Source organism: Oreochromis niloticus, linkage group LG1 (genome assembly GCF_001858045.2).
Source record: "Oreochromis niloticus isolate F11D_XX linkage group LG1, O_niloticus_UMD_NMBU, whole genome shotgun sequence".
Taxonomy (NCBI): Eukaryota; Metazoa; Chordata; class Actinopteri; order Cichliformes; family Cichlidae; genus Oreochromis; species Oreochromis niloticus.
Window position 1 is genome coordinate 14,080,775 of NC_031965.2, and position 18,478 is coordinate 14,099,252.

Here is an 18,478-nt window from a genome sequence, read left to right on the forward strand (position 1 = left end):
CATCTTTGGCCCTTACAGCATGTAGTGTTGCACCATAACACATCACTTTCCTGTTTTGTGTGTGTGTGTGTATTAACCTAGCCACAACTATCCCTGAATCATTAACACACAGAGATTATCTATGTTCACTACGTAGAGGGATCAGTAAAACGCTAACTTTATGGTCGCATTAGCTGGCATATCTAATGCTAATAGAAAAATGTTTTTTTCACAAACACTAAGAAAATGTGAAAATATCAATTTTTTTTTTGTTTTACTTCCTTCCATAAAGCAACTCTTTTTTTGGGGAGGATGGTTGCCTTTCAATAACCGTCCATGTAATGTATCTCTGAAGCATAATCGTTAGCACTAGCTAGCTGCTAAGCACTTGTTTGTGCAGTTTCCTTTCCTTTTTGCTGTAAAGCAAATCTGATTTTGCGTGGGAAAATTGCAGCTTGGCGGCAGCAATTACAGAATAATTTACAGGCAACCACTTTAATTGGTGAAGGTGCTGTTTTTCCATGTTCATTAAAAAATACCCCTTTAACATATCCTGACCATGCTGCCAAGGAGATTTTGTTCAGACGTTCTTCACAGATGAATGAACTTGGAAAAAAAACAAAACATCTAGAATATTTTTAGTATTAAGCAAACCTCTAACAAATCTCTGTCATTTATCTATAGAACTACAACTTTGAACTCCAGGGTTTCAGATTAGCTGGATTTAGAGATATGAGACATTAAACAACTTTGAGAACTCAGTTCAGATTGCAGTTCTCTTATAAAAAATTCAAATTTAAAGCACAAGATTTTTACAAAAAATTAATCGTCTGTGCTTTTGCATAATCTGCATTACCATAATCTTAAAGCAAAGAAAAAAAAATCCATCCCTCATTCAGCGACTGCACTTTATCTACACATGATGTCTATGGATTTACTGTGAGTTATTAGCATTCACCTAGATTCACCTCACCAGTGGATTTCAAGGAACAAGAAGGAAGTCCACAGACTCAGCTGTAATGTGTTAACAAATAATGTGCTCACTGTTGTGAGTGGTTACAAATACGAATAATACAATAAACTATTTGGTCATTGCAGCCGAGCAGTAATTTGGGAAGAAAACAAGCACGACATTTGAATAAAAATGACGGGTTTACGTAGCAAACCTTGTCTCGTTAGGAACGGCCTGTTTTAGTCAAAGGCTCTAAATGAGTACCGTAATGAGCTGTTAAAAAGAGGAGAAAATGTATAATGCATTATCTCCCTTTTTATCCTGATGATGAGAGAAGGGACAGTTTCTGTGGGACATCCAAGTGTTGGTCATGGATTCCTGCACGTGTGCTTGTCTAATGTTTTATACAAGCATTTCTCCGTATGTGGATGTGTTAATTTAAAGTGTATTTGCATTTTAATGTTTTATCTGCATGCTTGTGACTGAGAAGAAAGCATCTGGCATTTTTTAAAGAGGAGAGTCTATGCAGCAGAAAGAAAAAGAGACTAACTCTAAAACTAGTAAACAAGGAAAAAGCCTAGACTAGTTTCATGTTTTCTTGCTGGTGAAATCTCTGACAGAGCCTCAGCTGCATGCATGACATGCTTCCTGCTTGTAGTAACAAGCAATGCGATTGTGTGACATCAGAGCTGTTCATCAGTGACCATGTGGCAATGATAAATACTGATTGTGTAAATGATCTCTACAAAGGTTCAGCTGGGTCAGTCTCATCCTCAGGATCACTGTAATTGTGATCCACTGCAAACCATATGGCTCTGTTTCACTTTAACACACATGGATTAAATGCAGAGGAGGCAAAAGTACAGACATTCTGTTCTTAAGTTCAAGTGCAGATATTATACAGATAAATACTCCAGTAAAAGTTAAAGTGCTGATTCAACTTCTTTACTCAAGTAAAAGTGAAAAAATACAGGCTCTGAAAGTACTCAAAGTAAGAAAGTAAAAGTAACTAAGAACATTTCTACCACCTATTTTTATGCAAAGCTAACTGAACCTTGTGCTTAATGTAATAATAAAATAATATTAGTAGATAGATATACAAGTTTATTTTAGTCTAAATTTTAATTCTGATAAAATTACTCAGCTTGAATCAGTTAAGTAGAACATAAGCAGAGAAAAAACAGCTCTTGTTTCTGTTGCCTACATTGTAGAGGGTGACTTTGTTTCTAAACAGGAAAATGAATGAATGGTTAAAGTGGGATTCAGCAGGTGGGGAACCCTAAAAATCAGCTGTAGTGGCTCAGTGTGGGGAAAAGAATCACAACTCACAATCATTTCTATCGAGAGCTCCGATTTCCTTAGTGTACAGGCTGTGATCAGCTGACCTGCTGCTCTTTGTGGATTTATACACCTGAATTTTCAGCAGATGTTTGTTGAGTTGTCCTGGCTGACTTCCATCCTCTACACTGACAGTACACTATTTATGCTGTCTCATTTGTTAGATGGTATAAAGATGGCATGAAGGTTGAATTCAGTGAATGAATCTCGGCATTATCAGTTTAAGTTCATATGAATCTCTGCTACACTTGATGTAACCTAACTCAGATCCATGAAACCACAGCCACAGTGCACCAGTCACACACGGTTCTTTGCTTTAAATCCATCACAGTGCAGCAAACTAACCTGTTTATCCTGCAGATTATTTTCATGCAGCTTCTAAATAACACTGTTAGTCTACCTCAGTTTGATTTGTAGCATGTTTTACAATATGAAAAAAAAACATAATGTCACATGTACAGACTCAATATGTGATTTGAAAACAAGAGGACTTACTCTGAGTGAAGTTAGCGCTTTCTTTTCTCTACTTGTGGAATACAGCAGCTGGACCTTTAGCTAGCAACACATTGTGCGACAAACTGCACACAAACAGTTTGTGTGTTTGTTGAGCTGGATTTGAAATTACCTGACACTTAAAAAATATTTCTCCCTTCACGCTTTATGGCTAGCTAGATGCTGAAGTATCGCCTCAAAGTCATCATAGTCGAAGACGGCGTCTGACTGCGAGTGGTGACAGGCCTGGTCCCCGTGCTCGAAGGAACCATTTCTAAGGCAACAACACACAAGTTCACTGGACCTTAATTGGTCAGAATAATTGTATTCATGCCAAAGTCTCCAACGTCTGTGTTCCATAGTGTTAGTGGAGCATAATTGATTAGGTGCTGACACAAAGGAAAATAATAAGAAATGTGGCTTTAACATGTTAACAGGCTATTAATCTGCTATCAGAATTCATCTGTAGGGACTTGGCCTCACTGGAGTAATCTGCTGGGTAAGGCTCAATCACTCTCTCTGCCTCTCTCTCTCTCTCACACACACACTAGTCGTGAGGAGTCCCCTGTAAGTCAAACAATTGGTTAATTGTAATTTCTTGCCACTGTAATTATTTGACTGTGTGGTGATAATTACTAGATCACACAAAGGGAACAGATTCTGTCAGCATACTGTAATTATTTTTCACATATTGTATCTGGAGTATTATTACTGAAAAAAAAGGATAAACAACATCAATTTTCCTTCCTATTGTATATTTCTCCCTGTCACAGTGCTTCTGTCTGATAGGTGGTCCAACACTCGGCCCAGACTGAAATAGCTCAACAACTGCCGGATCGATCGTTGTGAAATTTGGAACGGGCATTCATGATTCCCTAAAGATGGATCCCATTGGCTTTGGTGACTTAATGTCTCCTCTCAGGATATTAAAAAATGGATAATTGGGTGACATGTTTTGGATACACTACAACCGTTACTTCAAAGATTAGAGTTTCACTCAACTGTAAAATTTTGGTCATTGTTCAACTTTTTATGTAACCGCACCAAGTAAATAACCTGATTTGACATCTTTCCTTTAGCTGTACTTTTTGTTAAGTATGCTACAAAAGATGATAAAAGTAGAGTAGGACGTCACAGAGGAGGTATTGTGTGTGCAGCCTCTTTATCCTATTACATTACTCAATGCTCAGCAGCAATCCATCTTCCTTCTCCCGTATCTCCTCTACTCTCGTCTCCTCTCCTCTCCCTTGTAACAGCTGTGCTTGCCTGCAGCACTGAGCTAACGCATCTCTGGCCTGTCATCAAGAGGTACATTAGCACACTCATGGAACAAGCCACAGAACACACAACGTGCAAGCAAAACCTAAAAGAACTTCTTATGCTTATAGGGTGACTTTTTCTTTCAATCTTATGTGATACATCACAGACTCCTTAAAAAAATTAAAGAATACGAGAACTCTGTGAAGGAAGACAGTAGCACTTGTGAGGGAGTGCACGTTTTTGCATACAGATATGCATGTGTTTGCAAAACGGTAGGCTTTGGTATGCTCTCTGATACAATTGATAGTGACAGATATACTGCTAATTAGTGCAGCTATGGCTGGGCTGTCCTCACCTCTCACCAGCCCGCTGTGAAATTGGATTAATTTAACTTACCCTATTGCACCGTATTGGCTGCGGAATTTGACCAATAGCAAGTTTCTTTCACGGAGCACAGATTTCTTTCTAGAAGCGTTTTAAAATTTTCTCTGCAAATGCACAATTACATATTTCAGTGATGTTACCTGTCGTGCTAATGCTTGCTCCACATCACGCACACATAAACGAGCACGCACACAGGAAGCTGAGCATGTTGACTTCAAGGCAGGGGTTGCTTATAGTCCAATTAGGCTGGTTCGTCTTTACGGTGTGCTAAGGTTCTTACAGAGACAATCTGTTTCTAGGGAGCTCCTTAAGAGCTGATCAGTCCTTAAAACAAGCACCAGGCAACCTCTACTAAGCTTTTTCTGACTCCATCTGTTTCTATTTTTATGCTGATATTCAACCAAGTCTCTCCAGAAGTTTTTCCTTTGAAAATCATCTGCCATGCTTTGCCCCTAAATCCCAAGTTGATACTCATAATCTCTGTTGTCCATATTGTGAGCAAGAGTAAAGAACATGGTCACAACATTATTGATATAATTGGCTTCCCATCCTATTTTTGCCATCTGATAATACCAGACTGCAACAACTGACAGCTCTGATCACTGCAGCTGTATAGTAGTATTAACAGCCCCGCTGAGCCAAGGAAGGAATAATCAAGTCTCTTTTGGGGACTCTCCAAAACTTGTAGGTGAAAGTAGCAGTATACATGAAACAAGCTCAGTTTAACAATTCTCATCATAAGAGCATTCTGGATAATTGAACAACTCTCAACTCTGCTCATTCATTATTAACAGTTTTTCCCCACATAGTCTCATATCCCCCAATCTCTTCACCAGCTATCTTTTTATTTCTGTGTTGTAACATGGCAGCTCCTCCAGCAACACCCCAACCCAATACCACACCTGTTTGTAAGAGCCCCGGCATAGAAAAGCGTGGTGCAGACAACGAAAGAGTTTCAAAAGCTCTGCAATAACTGACTCTACCTCTAAAACACTAAAAAGATTTCCAAATTCAAACACCTTTACTGATGTTAATTGTGCAAATGATCTGCAACAGCACGTAGAGAAATCTTTAATGTAACAGTGACACCAGGGAAAATCATGTCATCATCTGAAACAGAAATTTCTTCACAAAAAGTGAAAAAGATGCTACATAACATCAAATGGCGAGCGTTCCAGCAACCTTTCTTTTAAATAGGAATAAAACCAGAATACAACCAGTTGGCATCCAGATGAGTCAAATGCTCTATTGCAGCGAGATATAATGCGGAGGAGTTTCACTCACTGGTGCAGACTCATTCAGATTGATTGCTACATTGACAGTCTGTCTGAATTTATAAATCAGATGGCGATCATTTGCAAACCTACACCAGAGAGTCAGTCAGGTAGTCAGTCAGTTTTCCTGTGGGCGATCGGGCCTGTTGCCTTGCAACTGAAAGTGGTTTCTTAGAGGTTAAAGGTACTGCATGCTTAACTTCTGGGTGACCACCTGGTTGCTTGTTAGTCGCAAGGAGGTTGCTGTCCTATTTTTCCTCTGTTGGAGCCTTTAAAATCAAACGATCACTGTTATTTTATTTTAAAAGGAGCTTAAATATTAAACATTATGTTGCTGATGTTATATCTCTGGAAATACTTTTCTCTTCCCACTGAATACTAATAAAACCAAAAACAGAATTTTCTGTGGTGTATAACAAAAAACGAGACCAAATTTGATACGAGAGACTTTTTCCTTTTCACAGTCTTGCTGATTAATTTGATCACAAATTATTTCAATACCATTTTACATATTACCATTATGATGGCTCATTGGTTGTTAAGATGTCAACAAGCACCTACTGAAATTTGTCAAGTGTCAAGAAATTCTGTTTGCAGTGGTATAAGAGCAAGGATGCCAGAAGATATTTAAATTCAGAAAAGAAACCCGCTGATTATCACAGGTCTATTGACAGTGTTTATAAGAAAATAATATATATTTCCTGTAAATTCTTCCTGCCTTCTGTAGCAAAAAAGTACTGAAATTGATAATTTAAGACTTTATAAATCTGATCGTTCTGAAAATTTCTCTGACTTCAGCTTTATACTCTTTGTTACACAAAAATAAAGGTTTGTCATTGGTAGATATGCCTGCTGACTTATTTTGGCTTTGCTGACAAATATGAGGATACCACTTCCTGTTTATCCATTGTGTTTCACCATTTTTTTTTTACTTATTAAATGTTCAAAGAGTGCAAGGTAAATAGTTTAAACACTTTACATCGTGCTTTAAATTAAGATTTTTCTTGGTTTTCTTTGTACAACACGAGAGTTTTTAAAATTTAGAAAAACAAAGAAAAGGCGTTTGCATTGATGCTGGTTATCAGCTGGAAGTGCTGGATTACAGAGATGTCCTCTCGGTGTGCTCACTCACTCTCTCTCTCCCTCTCCCTCTATCTCCCTCACACACACACACACACACACACACACACACACGCAGAGCAGAGAGTCATTGCTGACTATGTTGTTTTTTTGTTTGTTTTTTTGGTCCCCGGCCATCTTTCAAAGATTTTGGGTGAATGGTGATGATGATGGGGTCTCCAGACAGAGATGACAGCAGGTCAGGACAGTTCAGTTAAGCATGTCACAGGAGGCTAGCACACATACACACATCAGGGACACAGTTATGCATGGACAGAGCTACTGGATACACACAGGCACTCACATAGAATCAATTTTTCTTGACTGAGCTGCAATGACACGAGATTGCCACAATTGCTGTCTGTTACACACGGCTGTCTCTACGACAGCATTTGCCATCACTATACTTTATGACAAAATAATCATGCAAAGAGGTTCAGTTTAGCAGAATTCCTCGAAGGGGGCGTGAAGTGCTCTTAAATTTGCAACACCCATCCATGTGGAAATTTTACTTATTTGCAAAAGGCAATCACTGCCGTAGTGTTAGGGAGGTGCTGAAAGTTTGTTTTCTGAGCGCATTTTGCAACGTTGCACATCAGCTGTAATGCTCATCCATTAATGATGCTGTCATTACTACATTATTATACTAGTACTCAGTACTCGTGAGCACCGATCTTTAAAGTAATGCTTCATTTTCATATCAAACTACTGTAAAGTTTTGTGAATCCACCTTGCAGAGCATGACGCTGCCATACTGACCGCCTCTGTCGTGAATAGACTTTTAGATACAACACAATTAAAACAGCTGCCGTGGCAGCTTTTGCTATGGCAGGTCTCTGCTGGACAAATGTGGCTGCTGTCATAATGAACTCACACACATAATGCAAAGCAATGAAAACAATGGCAGGTATGCCAGCACGGTTAGAGCATAGTGCTAAAAGAATGAATGAGGATGCAGTTTTATTATTTAGGTAAAATGAATGCTTTAGCATTAAAAAAAAAAAGAAAACAGTCCTTTGAGGTTTCAGTTGTCATTTGTTGAAGGAAACTGGTTAAGCTGATGTGATTTAAATAATGCTGGGACATTATTAACATTTACTGTGACAGATACTTAATGGCATCAAGTTAGTATAGTGTCTGCTCACTTGGGGAAATAGTTCTCTTTTCTGCAAAAAATATTTTAGCTTGGGTCACATTTTTACTATCTACCCTACAGTCCAATCTCTCTGTGCAATATCTGTGAATAAGTCCATCCATCCATCCATCAATCCATCAATCCAACCCTAACCCATCCCAGTGAGAGGTGGGGTATATCCTAGACAGGTTGCCAGTCTGTTGCAGGGATAACACATGAAGACAAACAACCATTCATGTCCACATTCAGGCATAACCGCTCAGCTGTGACAACATGAATATGCCAGAGATCAGTGTGCACACTTGAAGAATCACCTTCATGAAGCCGGCATGCCAGGAATCCACTTGGCTGGCTCCTGGGTTGTATAGACCTAGAAGTCCTACATACATGTTTTATCACCGGCTGAAATGGCGACAGAGCCACAGGCACTTAAAGCAGAATTTTAAATGATAACATGAGGGGGGAAACGATGAGGCTTTCAGAGTTCAGCAGGTCGGTGTGTATGTTATGCCAGTGCGTGTGTGTGTGAGAGAGAGTGTGCATGTATTTTCATGTTTAATTGTGCTTATTTTTGTATGCAGCTGTATGTGCGTGTCTACCAGCCAGCATAGGAAGGCTGATCCAAAACTGTGACAGATGTCTGTGTGTGTTTGTGTGCTACTGTGCGCGAGGCAGCGGAATCACTCCAGCCAAAATTAGCATAGAGGTAATTGGGCCACGAGAACAGAAAATGTGCAGTGGTGATTTTACTCTCCATGACATAAGAGACTCTGAGGAGTTGAATAAAATACATTGTGTGTGTGTGTGTGTGTGTGTGTGTGTGTGTGGTGTGTGTGCGTGCATAAGTCGAGGACAGCCGGGCGCTCTGTTGTCTTGTGCAGATAGTAATAACAACACAGTATGGCGTCACATCCCTTTCTCGTGCTTTCCCCACATGTCGTGTCCACATGTTTCTGTGGCAACATAAGTGGACATATGCTGACCATATGCTTTGGTTTACTTGTTGTAGCTCGTGTGTATCTCTGACTCTCTTTCTTAGTTCTTTCTTACCTCACTCACCTTTTACTCTCATGCACTATGTGATTATACACTACTCTGTATTTAATCATTGGTTAATATTAATCCCTGGCTCTCTTCCACAGCGTGTGTGTATCCTGTCTTCCTCCCCTCAGTCCCAAGAGGTCGTGGCTGATGGCCAGCCAGACGTTTCTTCCTCTTAAAACTAATTTTTTCTTCCCCACTGAGGCCAAAGCACTTGCTCATAGGTCACATAACTGTCGGGGTTTTCTGTAAGGTCTTTATCTAACAGTATTAGTAATTTTATAAAGTCCACCCTCTCTGAAGCCTCTTTTTCACTTAAGATCTTTTATGTTTCTACCTGTCCTCACACCGATGATTGAAATGTCTATGAACGTGTCCATGTGTAAAAAAAATGAGCTTTCTGTAGGTTCTGTGTCATTAATTCACATTAAACGAGCTCAGTAATTCTCATCACTGTGCTCGTGGGGGGATGGACTATTTTCATATGCACACTCAAATGCAACTCTTAAACATTACAGAAGAAGGCCTGTTTGTTTCAGCTGGAGCTGCTTACCAAACGCACGCACAGATCATTGTCTTTCTGCTGCACTTATTGGATGCTTTCCCAGAATCATCTCTTTTGAATGCATATTGGCAATAATTGGTTTGAATGTGAAAACGACATTTTTTTTATGTGTACATGTCGCAATCTTAGTTTAAATAGTTAATGCTACACCACGCTTGCCCCATAAATAAACTCTGCTTCTAAGGACTTGAATTTTGTATGAATCTTTGTTAACCCTCTCAGGCTCAAATTAAGTTTTAGTTACAGGAAAAATCTGATATTTGGGGAAAATTATCAAAAAAAACCCAAACTCATAAAATATGTATGTGGGGTAATCAGGTTGTTAGTTTTTAACTGTTGCAAATCGGCACCGCCTGCCTAGAGAGGGTTAAAACATTAAAAAAAAAATTGCATTTCATCACAGAGTAAAATATTTGGACCCTAGCAGGACTGGTTGGGGTAGAAGGTCGACACACTAAAGCACATTTGTAGTGGATCTTGCAACATAGATGCAAACCAAGGATCAGGAAAAAAAGCAACTGGACAACATCTTCAGTATTCTCTTCTTACAATGTTCCAGCTTCCGACTGTAGTTTGTCTCTGACTTAACCACCAGATTTTGAATATGCTAAACATTACACTCGTAAACATGCCGGCATTGTCAGTACAAGCATACTTCCATAATAAAAGTGTGACTTTAATAGGTTTACACCATTCATGTCTCCCTTTTTTGTTGCCATCTTTATTGATACTATTGAGGATTTGTCATAATTTTCTTTGATTTCTCCTCATTTCTCCTTTTAACTATGAAACTCTCTCCTCTCCTCGCCTCTCCTCTCCTCTCCGGCTTGTAAGTGTCTGCGTGAAAATCAAAGTGCATTAAACATTAAATATGCTGTCAAGAGGCAGAAGACTCTCCATGCTGCCGATGATGGTGAAAGTAGGGCAGTGAGGAAAGAGGTATAGATGGAGAGGAGAAAGCAAAGGAGAAGAAGGGGGATGAGAATGGACACAGACAAGCAAAGATGGAGGACAGAAAAAAAAGGAATGAGAGAGGCAAGGAGACAGTCACTAAAAGCTTTGCACACAAATCATCACACATATTGAACTGGGAACATCTGAATCGATGCATCTGACTTGGGTTGTTTGTGGTAAGGTGTGAGGCAGACAAACGGTGCCATGCGTGTTTGAAACCAAATACCTGCACTGCTCCGAGAACCACACACTGAATGGATTAAGCCAGTAGCACCCTATGAAGTTGGTCAATATCTCTAACTAGGTGACTTTCCATTGTAGGAATTCAGGGCACAATAATCAGTTGATGTGGGATCCACCGGACTTGTGGGGTGACGATAGCTTTAGGAAAGCTTTCAACAATGATGCATCTCAAAACAGTGCATGATTGTAACCATAGATCTGTTAGACCACAACAACATCAACAAACAAGAGAATGGAGCCAAGTTTTCGGTCACTGATAGCAGTTTTTATCATCTAGCTTCTGATAGACTTCTTGTTTTCAAAAATGGCACTTTTTTCAAGTTGAACCAATCAATGTTGAGCCCTGCTGATAACTCCTCCAAGGGTTCTCAGAAGTACCTCTCCTAGAGTGGTTATGTTTTTCTCCATAGATAATAGTTCATTCTGCTAGTTTGTTTATGAGTTGGTTAATAATAAATACACATTCAGACCACTGAGAATTACTGTGTACTTTCAGGCTCTCAGTCTCTCTCTCTCTGTCAGTCGCTCTCCTCAATTTATCTCAAACAAAGCAACAATGCTGCTTCAGAAGCGATCCTAGTTTTAGTTTTTAGAACGACTAGCGACTTAAAATGTACGACACGCATTAGAGAGAAAGGGACTGACTCAGCTGAAAGGTTAAAGCAGGCCTCCCTCTCTGTCCTCTGTTACTATGCAGACTAGCGAGAGATAGAGCAGCCCGCTGCCACAGGCCATACGCTCTGAAATTCAAAGTCAAATTTGCTTTAATGGCATACCACGAAGAAACTAGTGTTGCCAGAGCAGTACAATATATTTGCCACAGTCCCCACAGTCCAATACGTTCACATTAAAATCCCTTCCACCTTGTGTGTCAGTGTGTGTGTGTTCAGTGGAGAGTGTATGCTGTAGATTACTACTTAACAAAGATCCTGAATCCAAACCAGTCAGGCTATGTGAGCCTTACAGAGCTGAACAGTACTTAACTGTAATTCTCACAGCATTATTTAATTAATGTCACATATAAGTCTGGTCTGCCAGCATTCACACATTATTCCATTATTTATCCCAAATGCTTGTACTTGTATCAAATATGTAAATATCACATTTGCAATTTGTTATTTTTTTAAAACAAATTTTGTTAAATAGTCCATAAACTGAAAATGCTGTATAGATGTTGTCTGAATGTTCTTAATATCACTTTTCGGACCAGTTATATGATTAGATCTTAATAACCGATTAAGTCTGATGTTATGTGGTGGGCAGGTGATTTACATTGACAGTATTAAAGAGTTTCAGTGCCTTTCCTTCTCCTGCTGTACTGTAAATGGGGCTAATTAGAGTAAGGCTGTTGTACCATACAGAATTATTTAACAACAATATCTGGAAAATTAGATACAAATTAGACAGATACAGACAGAGGTCAAGAAGCCACTCAGCTGGCTGGCTGTGGAAGCTGTGAGCGATTTCACACGGGCATTTGAGTTATTTTTTTTTAATGTGAAAAATTGATTGGTGAAGCTTTGATGAGTGATAAACAATATAGCTGAAGTACACTATCATTATGCTAGACAGATAAGACTGTCTTAGGGAGGATTCACACAAAAGCATTTTGAGCTTTGACTTTTTCGCTTCTCACTCACTTTGAAAGGGGGGATGTCTCGCAATGCTGAACTGAATTATGGATTCGTCACTTTGCTTGAATGTGTTGAAAACTGAGGGAAATTCAACTGTTGAAGCTCCACTGCAGGCATCAGCCAATCACATCTTGTTTATTGTGATATATATCCACAGAGAGCGTCATTGGTTGATAACGCATCAAATTGTAGGAGAAGTTGATCACTGAGGGAAATAATCAACCTGCTGTATATAGAGATGTCACCATAGCCAATGCTTACAGTACCGTTTAATAGAAAAATGCAACAGTAACTGTATTTTTTAATATCAGGGAGCATATGTATCAAGACAGCAGTTCTTCAAGTACTAAAAGAGTGTTCTGAAGAAGAAAAAGATTGAAGCCCACAAGTACCAAAGAAAGTAGAAGACAACTACTGCAGAAAGGCAGAGTTAGATATGGGATATGGAAGTGTGTTTTTCTTGGGGGGTAGGGGGTTACCAAGGAATGATAACTGATTTGTAAAAGGCAATATACAAACAATGTCTTAGTGTTTTTTGGACTAAGAGAGGTAAATACTTCTTTAGCTACTCGTAATGATCAGTATATTTTTGGTATTTCGATGACCCTAGTTGTATAATTACCATGCTAATGCTAACTGGTAATTAAAGGTAGTCTATATTCTGTCAACAGAATATAGTTGCTGAATGATCATGCCAGCAAAGACCCCCCCCCCAAAAAAAAAGGTGTATTAAAAAAACGTGTGACAAGTGTAAGATGTATAGGATAAAAATGTATAGGGCAGGTGACTTAATTTATATAGGCTTCTCACGTGACATCATGTGCACATTATTCAAAAGCTGTCTGGCATATTAGATCGGATACAACCACTGATCATGGGGGCAAAACAGGGTTCCTGGAGGCTGCTGGCTGTCACTAGGTGAAATCAATTGCAAAGAGGGTGCTGCACCATAAACTGCCTTGTCCTTTGTAGCAGATTGCTGTAGTCACCTGTAAATTCCTTTGGAAGACACCAACTTGTCTGCAAACACTTAGTAATTACCAGCCAAAGGTTATTAAAGCTTGAAAAAATGTGACACAACCCAGAAATAAGAGAATTCGCCTTCAAAGTAAAAGTTGTGCATTAGCGCTGCAACCAGTGCGTGCCATCTCTTGATTGTGTTGGAGTTTTCAGTTTCACTCAGACTTGGAGATTATCTGCCAAGTGATTACAATCAATCCACTACTGACCAAAGCAGTCACAAAGAGGTGTGTGTGTGTGTGTTTATTTGTTTGTATCTGAGTATCACTGAGTATCACTGAGCCTTGGGCTGCCAGTGAGATACTTAAATCTGGCACCCTGAGTCCCAGGAAACTACAGACAGCCATTACTCCAATCTGACATCCTGATGGCCAACAGTAAAAATATCCCTCAGCCTTAAGCCGTGTCCCCATATAAAGTGATATCCCTTTTGTTGCTGACATCTAGTTGCTACTGGATATTCAAGGCTTAGGTGCTTACGTAACCCTCTGGTATATTTCACAGCCTGTCGCATGTCAGTCAACAAAAGTCCTCACGCCTAGTTTTGCTCACCTCAAAGTTAAATAAGTGATAAGTGCCCATTTCCCATCACCAGCTATCGTTTGTCCTGTTATTCCTACAAGTCCTCAAATTTCACAACAATCTGTTATCTATAGTTGTCACATCTCCGCTGGTCTCCTCCTCTATGATATTCATACATTTGCCATGAGATTCCCCTGCACGATTGGCTTATCCCTCAGTCCATATGTACAGAGAAGGAGTAGCATGAGCGCATTATCAGAGCAGCGGGAGTTTCAGTCCTCAGTGCGCAAAACCAGCACTGAGCTGTAGGTCACCTGCTTTTCGTTACGCATTATCAAACAAAAGAAAGTTGTACAATTCCAAGTTAACACCACATGCTAGTGCTAACAGATGACAACAAGTACAGACTGTTTAATTATGTTTTGATCAATGTCTCACACAACACAGGTGGTCTGAACGCCATCTGAAGACTGCCCACTGCTATGTTCAGGATCAATCCAAGTTAGCACCATATTGACTCCCTGGAATCTTGATACACTCCACCATCAGGCGGGGAAACTGTTGTCAGTGACACTGAATCTCTGTCTGTGTTTAAACAGTGACTTTTACATCCTCGGGGTTATTGCTTCTGTTTATCAGCACACGGGAAGATAATAGCCCTTTTGATAGCTGAATAAAAATAGCAAAATTTTTGGTGTTTGTCCAATGAGCATTCTCCAAAGAGAAGTCAGACTCTCCCTGCAACCAATCTGAAGTCAAAGAGCATTTTGTCAGTTGTCTTCGAAATGCGCCACATTAACTCTATCGCCACCACTCACAGGATATTCCAGCACTAAGTGTTTTTGCATTATAAGACACTGTAAAAAGCAAAGTTCTGTTCTTTCGGTATGCATATTAGAAGGTGCTTTCAGCTGCTCCCTTATTTCCCAAGGGTTAACCACAGCAAATGAATCTGCATGTTTAATTTGGCGCATATTTTGCCCTTCCTGATCCAACCCTCCCATTTATCCAGGCTTGGGACCGGCACTAAGAGTAGCTTGCGACACCCAGAGGGTAGATTTGTGTCTCCTCCCAGTTCTGAACCAGGGGGATCTTTCAGACCATGGAGCCACTTCTTTGCATAATCTCTGCATAATAAGAATATGATCAAAAATGATGCCAGTGACTGGTAAGTTCAAAACAATACTCTTGTGGGAAATTAAATATCTAAGGATCAGAAAGGGGAAAATGTTTTACAGTGTATATAACTGGGCAAGATATCTTTAACATTTTAATTGTGGGATAGATTTGTAGGCATGTAACACTGTATGAGGGACAGTTAAAGAAAAAATAGAATAGGGCACGGTATCATTCACCTGTTTTGTCAAAGTTGGCCATATTGCACTGGAATTCTCAAACAACAACAGTTCAAATGGGGAAAAGGAGCTCAAGTTATATTTTTATTATAGTGTATGCACATATGAGCAGCAATTTTGTTTTTTTCTCTTGGACGCCTAAAATTACATCACGTAAAAAGTCGATGTTAACATCTCAGGTTGTCAGATTTAACGAACATTAAGGGGCCAGAAAGGGTAAAACAGCATTTCACAATAGAGAATTTCTAGTTGACAGCATGAGTGCAAAGACTTTTCAAAACTCTGACCGTGCTGCGTGTTTAAAAAACAACAACTTGTGCTTTATGTCTTGACTGGATAGTGGGATAAAAAAGCACAATCCACTAAACAAATCAGTGTTACAGGATCTGCTGCGCCCAACAAGTATGTGACAGGTTTCTGGGTTTAGTGCTGCTTGTGTCAGGTCTGAAGAGTTTCCATTATGGAGAGATGAGTTTACTGTTTACTGCTTGAAGAGAAATCCAAATGTCTCACACCTTTTAAGAGCCCATGTGGCACAACTGAACATATTTTCGGTCTTGCTGAATGTGAGACAACCAACCCTTATTAACAAAAGCAACACAGCAAAACTGTTTCCCATGTAATAAAGACATGGCCGCCGTACCACATGCTCAGAGATGTGTGTTGAGGGGGTTATATCTGAAGAGGGGTGCTTATGTTCCTACAATCAGACCCCCACCCACCCCCAAGAAGCTCTTATTGTCCCCACACTGTGATAACATGCAGCAGTGATGAGTCCCAGCGTACAGAACTGCCCTAAAATCTCTGAAACGAACCTCTAAAATCTCAAGATGTATACTGACGGCACTGCAGAGAACATAAATAATATGTAGCTGCTGCACAGAACGCTCTGTTACAGTCAATTGCAGGCTCTCTCATCGATGCCAATCAGGCGGGTTTTCTTTCTGTTTTCTGTTTTTTTTCCCCCTATGAGATCCGCGTAAGCTGGAAATGAATGCGACGCCTGAACATATAGGCGTGATCGCTCAACATTTACCCTGCAACATGGACATCTGGATTCATTACTGATGCTGTGTTGGTGCCGCTGCATGTGGAAAGGGTGGGTTTGGCGCACGGGGAGTCGTCTACGAAATCCCCATCTCTCTCTCTTTCTAACACACACACACACACACACACACACACACACACACACACAGATAGAAAAACACAGACGAACACACACGCACGTAACCCACCCCTTTTCTTGAAACAGATACTCGAACCTTAACTTCATGCAGACTGGCCTGTTCACACCCTCTCTGAGAGGAGGAGGCCTTGTTGGGGGACCGGGAAACACGGCCTGAACATGCTTCAGGTGTGCGCTACCCGCAGTAGAGAGACTGCGATGCTGAGCCAATGCAGCGGCAACACACGCCCCTCCGCTCCGCTTCTCGCTGCCTGTCAACACACACACACACACACACACACAGATTCCCCTCCAAGTCGAAGGACACACACACAGATACGCGCGCATCCGACTCTCCAACGCCACATAAATGTGCAGTCAACACATCTTGCGCTGTGAAACATGCATCTGGATGGGCAAATGTGCAAACGCACTCGTGTGACATTTCAATGAAGGTGGGGGTGCGAGCGCGGCCGTGTCTACGGCGGGCGCGCGTGCAGCTGTGTTAAAAAAAAAAAATATATATATATATATATATATATTTTTTGAGGAAGGGACACTAAGAAGCATTAGGGGACAAATGAGGGATGTTAATGTATGGAAACCAAAGCCAAAACGCTCAGGTGTAAATCATGGAGCGATTTCTCCCCCTAATATGGGGGTATGCACATGTGTTCGTCTACTTACGCACAGCCTCCTTTTTGGGGTCTAGGGCACTGGCAGTCTGCTGTATTTGGCCTATTTTATTCTGGAGGACCCAGACCCGTTGGTTGGTGCTGATGATGTCGTTTTCCAGCTCCTGAAATAAGGAGCAGGCGTGTCGGGCCAGGTCGGAGAGCTGTCGCAAGGTCCGGGAAAGAACCACATTACTGATGGCACACAGGTCCTCGAAAAGCAGACCATCATCATTGGGGATCGGGTGTCTGCACAGAAGCTGCGGCTCCACAATCCTTTTGGCGAATGGCATTTTGCACGCCAAAGATGATAAGGGTTGTAAGCCAAGCGTAAAATCCCGCTGCCTAGAAGTAAAAGGTAAAAGGGTAAAACGGACAACATCCAAATATATAAATCCACGAGAAGCCCGATGAGGTTCAGGCCGTCTGCGCGTTATCCCCGGGCGTCAATCCAAAGTTCCCAGATTCTCCTTGAGATCCTCCATCCTGCTGCTGGTTTCTGGGGATCACTCACACTCCCGCTCACACACGCACACACATGCACACACATGCAGGACACAGCTAAGCCCAGGTCAGTGGTGTGAGGATGCGTGTTGAGTCTGCGATCATGGGTTGCCTCCGTCCAGCGTCAAATCAGCCAGAGCGAAAAGGAAATGCCGCTGAAAGGTTTCAAAATAAGAATCTGGGTCAACGAAAATAATAAAAAATCACTGAAGAGGTTTCGGCAAAATTGATAGTAATTACACAGGATACAGAGGTGGATACGACAAAAAGTGAAAACATGTCTGGCAAAGCCCTGTTTTTAAATACACAAAGGTTACTTCATAATCGATCTCCGCGTTTGGAGCTTTTATTTTTAGGCCTTCCCTCGTTTTTCCGCCCTCATTGCGGTAATTCTTCTGGTATTTGATGCAACCTGGCTCCATGGCCTGAAGTATGTGCAGGCAGAGAAGATGAGGGAGAAGGCTGAGGTAAAACCCGGAGATGCAGATATGAGTAGATGGGGAATGGTCGTGACATTCGTACATGTCAGCAGACACTGAAAGATGATCATGCTGAAAAATATTAATGTCTTACTTGGCCTAAATGCAGGTGATCAGGTAAGTCTGGGGAAAACAGATCGTTTTCAGCATCCAACCTTTTACACGCAGACTTCTGGAAGGGCATGTTCGGAGCTGGGGACACGAGTTGATATAATTTCTAAACTCATCTTAATTAATAATACTGAAAAAAGTCCACGGGATCTAATTATTCATGAAAACAGCTTTTTCTAATTTTATGAGAATATCTTACAAACTTAAATAACTAATTAAGTATCTAAACTGTACTGAGCAAACGGTTTCATTTACATACGGTGTCATTAAACGGGCCA

At 40.6% G+C, this 18,478-nt stretch overlaps 1 protein-coding gene across 4 annotated transcripts in view; it reads right to left on the minus strand.

Annotated features, from left to right (window-relative positions):
* Positions 1-17,730, minus strand: part of nhsb (Nance-Horan syndrome b (congenital cataracts and dental anomalies)) — a 56,120-nt gene extending 38,390 nt beyond the window's left edge. For all 4 annotated transcript variants that reach the window (XM_019356916.2, XM_025905210.1, XM_005466809.4 and 1 more), the window contains exon 1: positions 17,120-17,730. In XM_019356916.2, coding sequence (XP_019212461.1) covers positions 17,120-17,399 — 280 coding nt within the window. In that variant the 5' untranslated portion in view covers positions 17,400-17,730. The remainder of the gene's footprint in view (positions 1-17,119) is intronic.
* Positions 17,731-18,478: the final 748 nt, after the last annotated feature.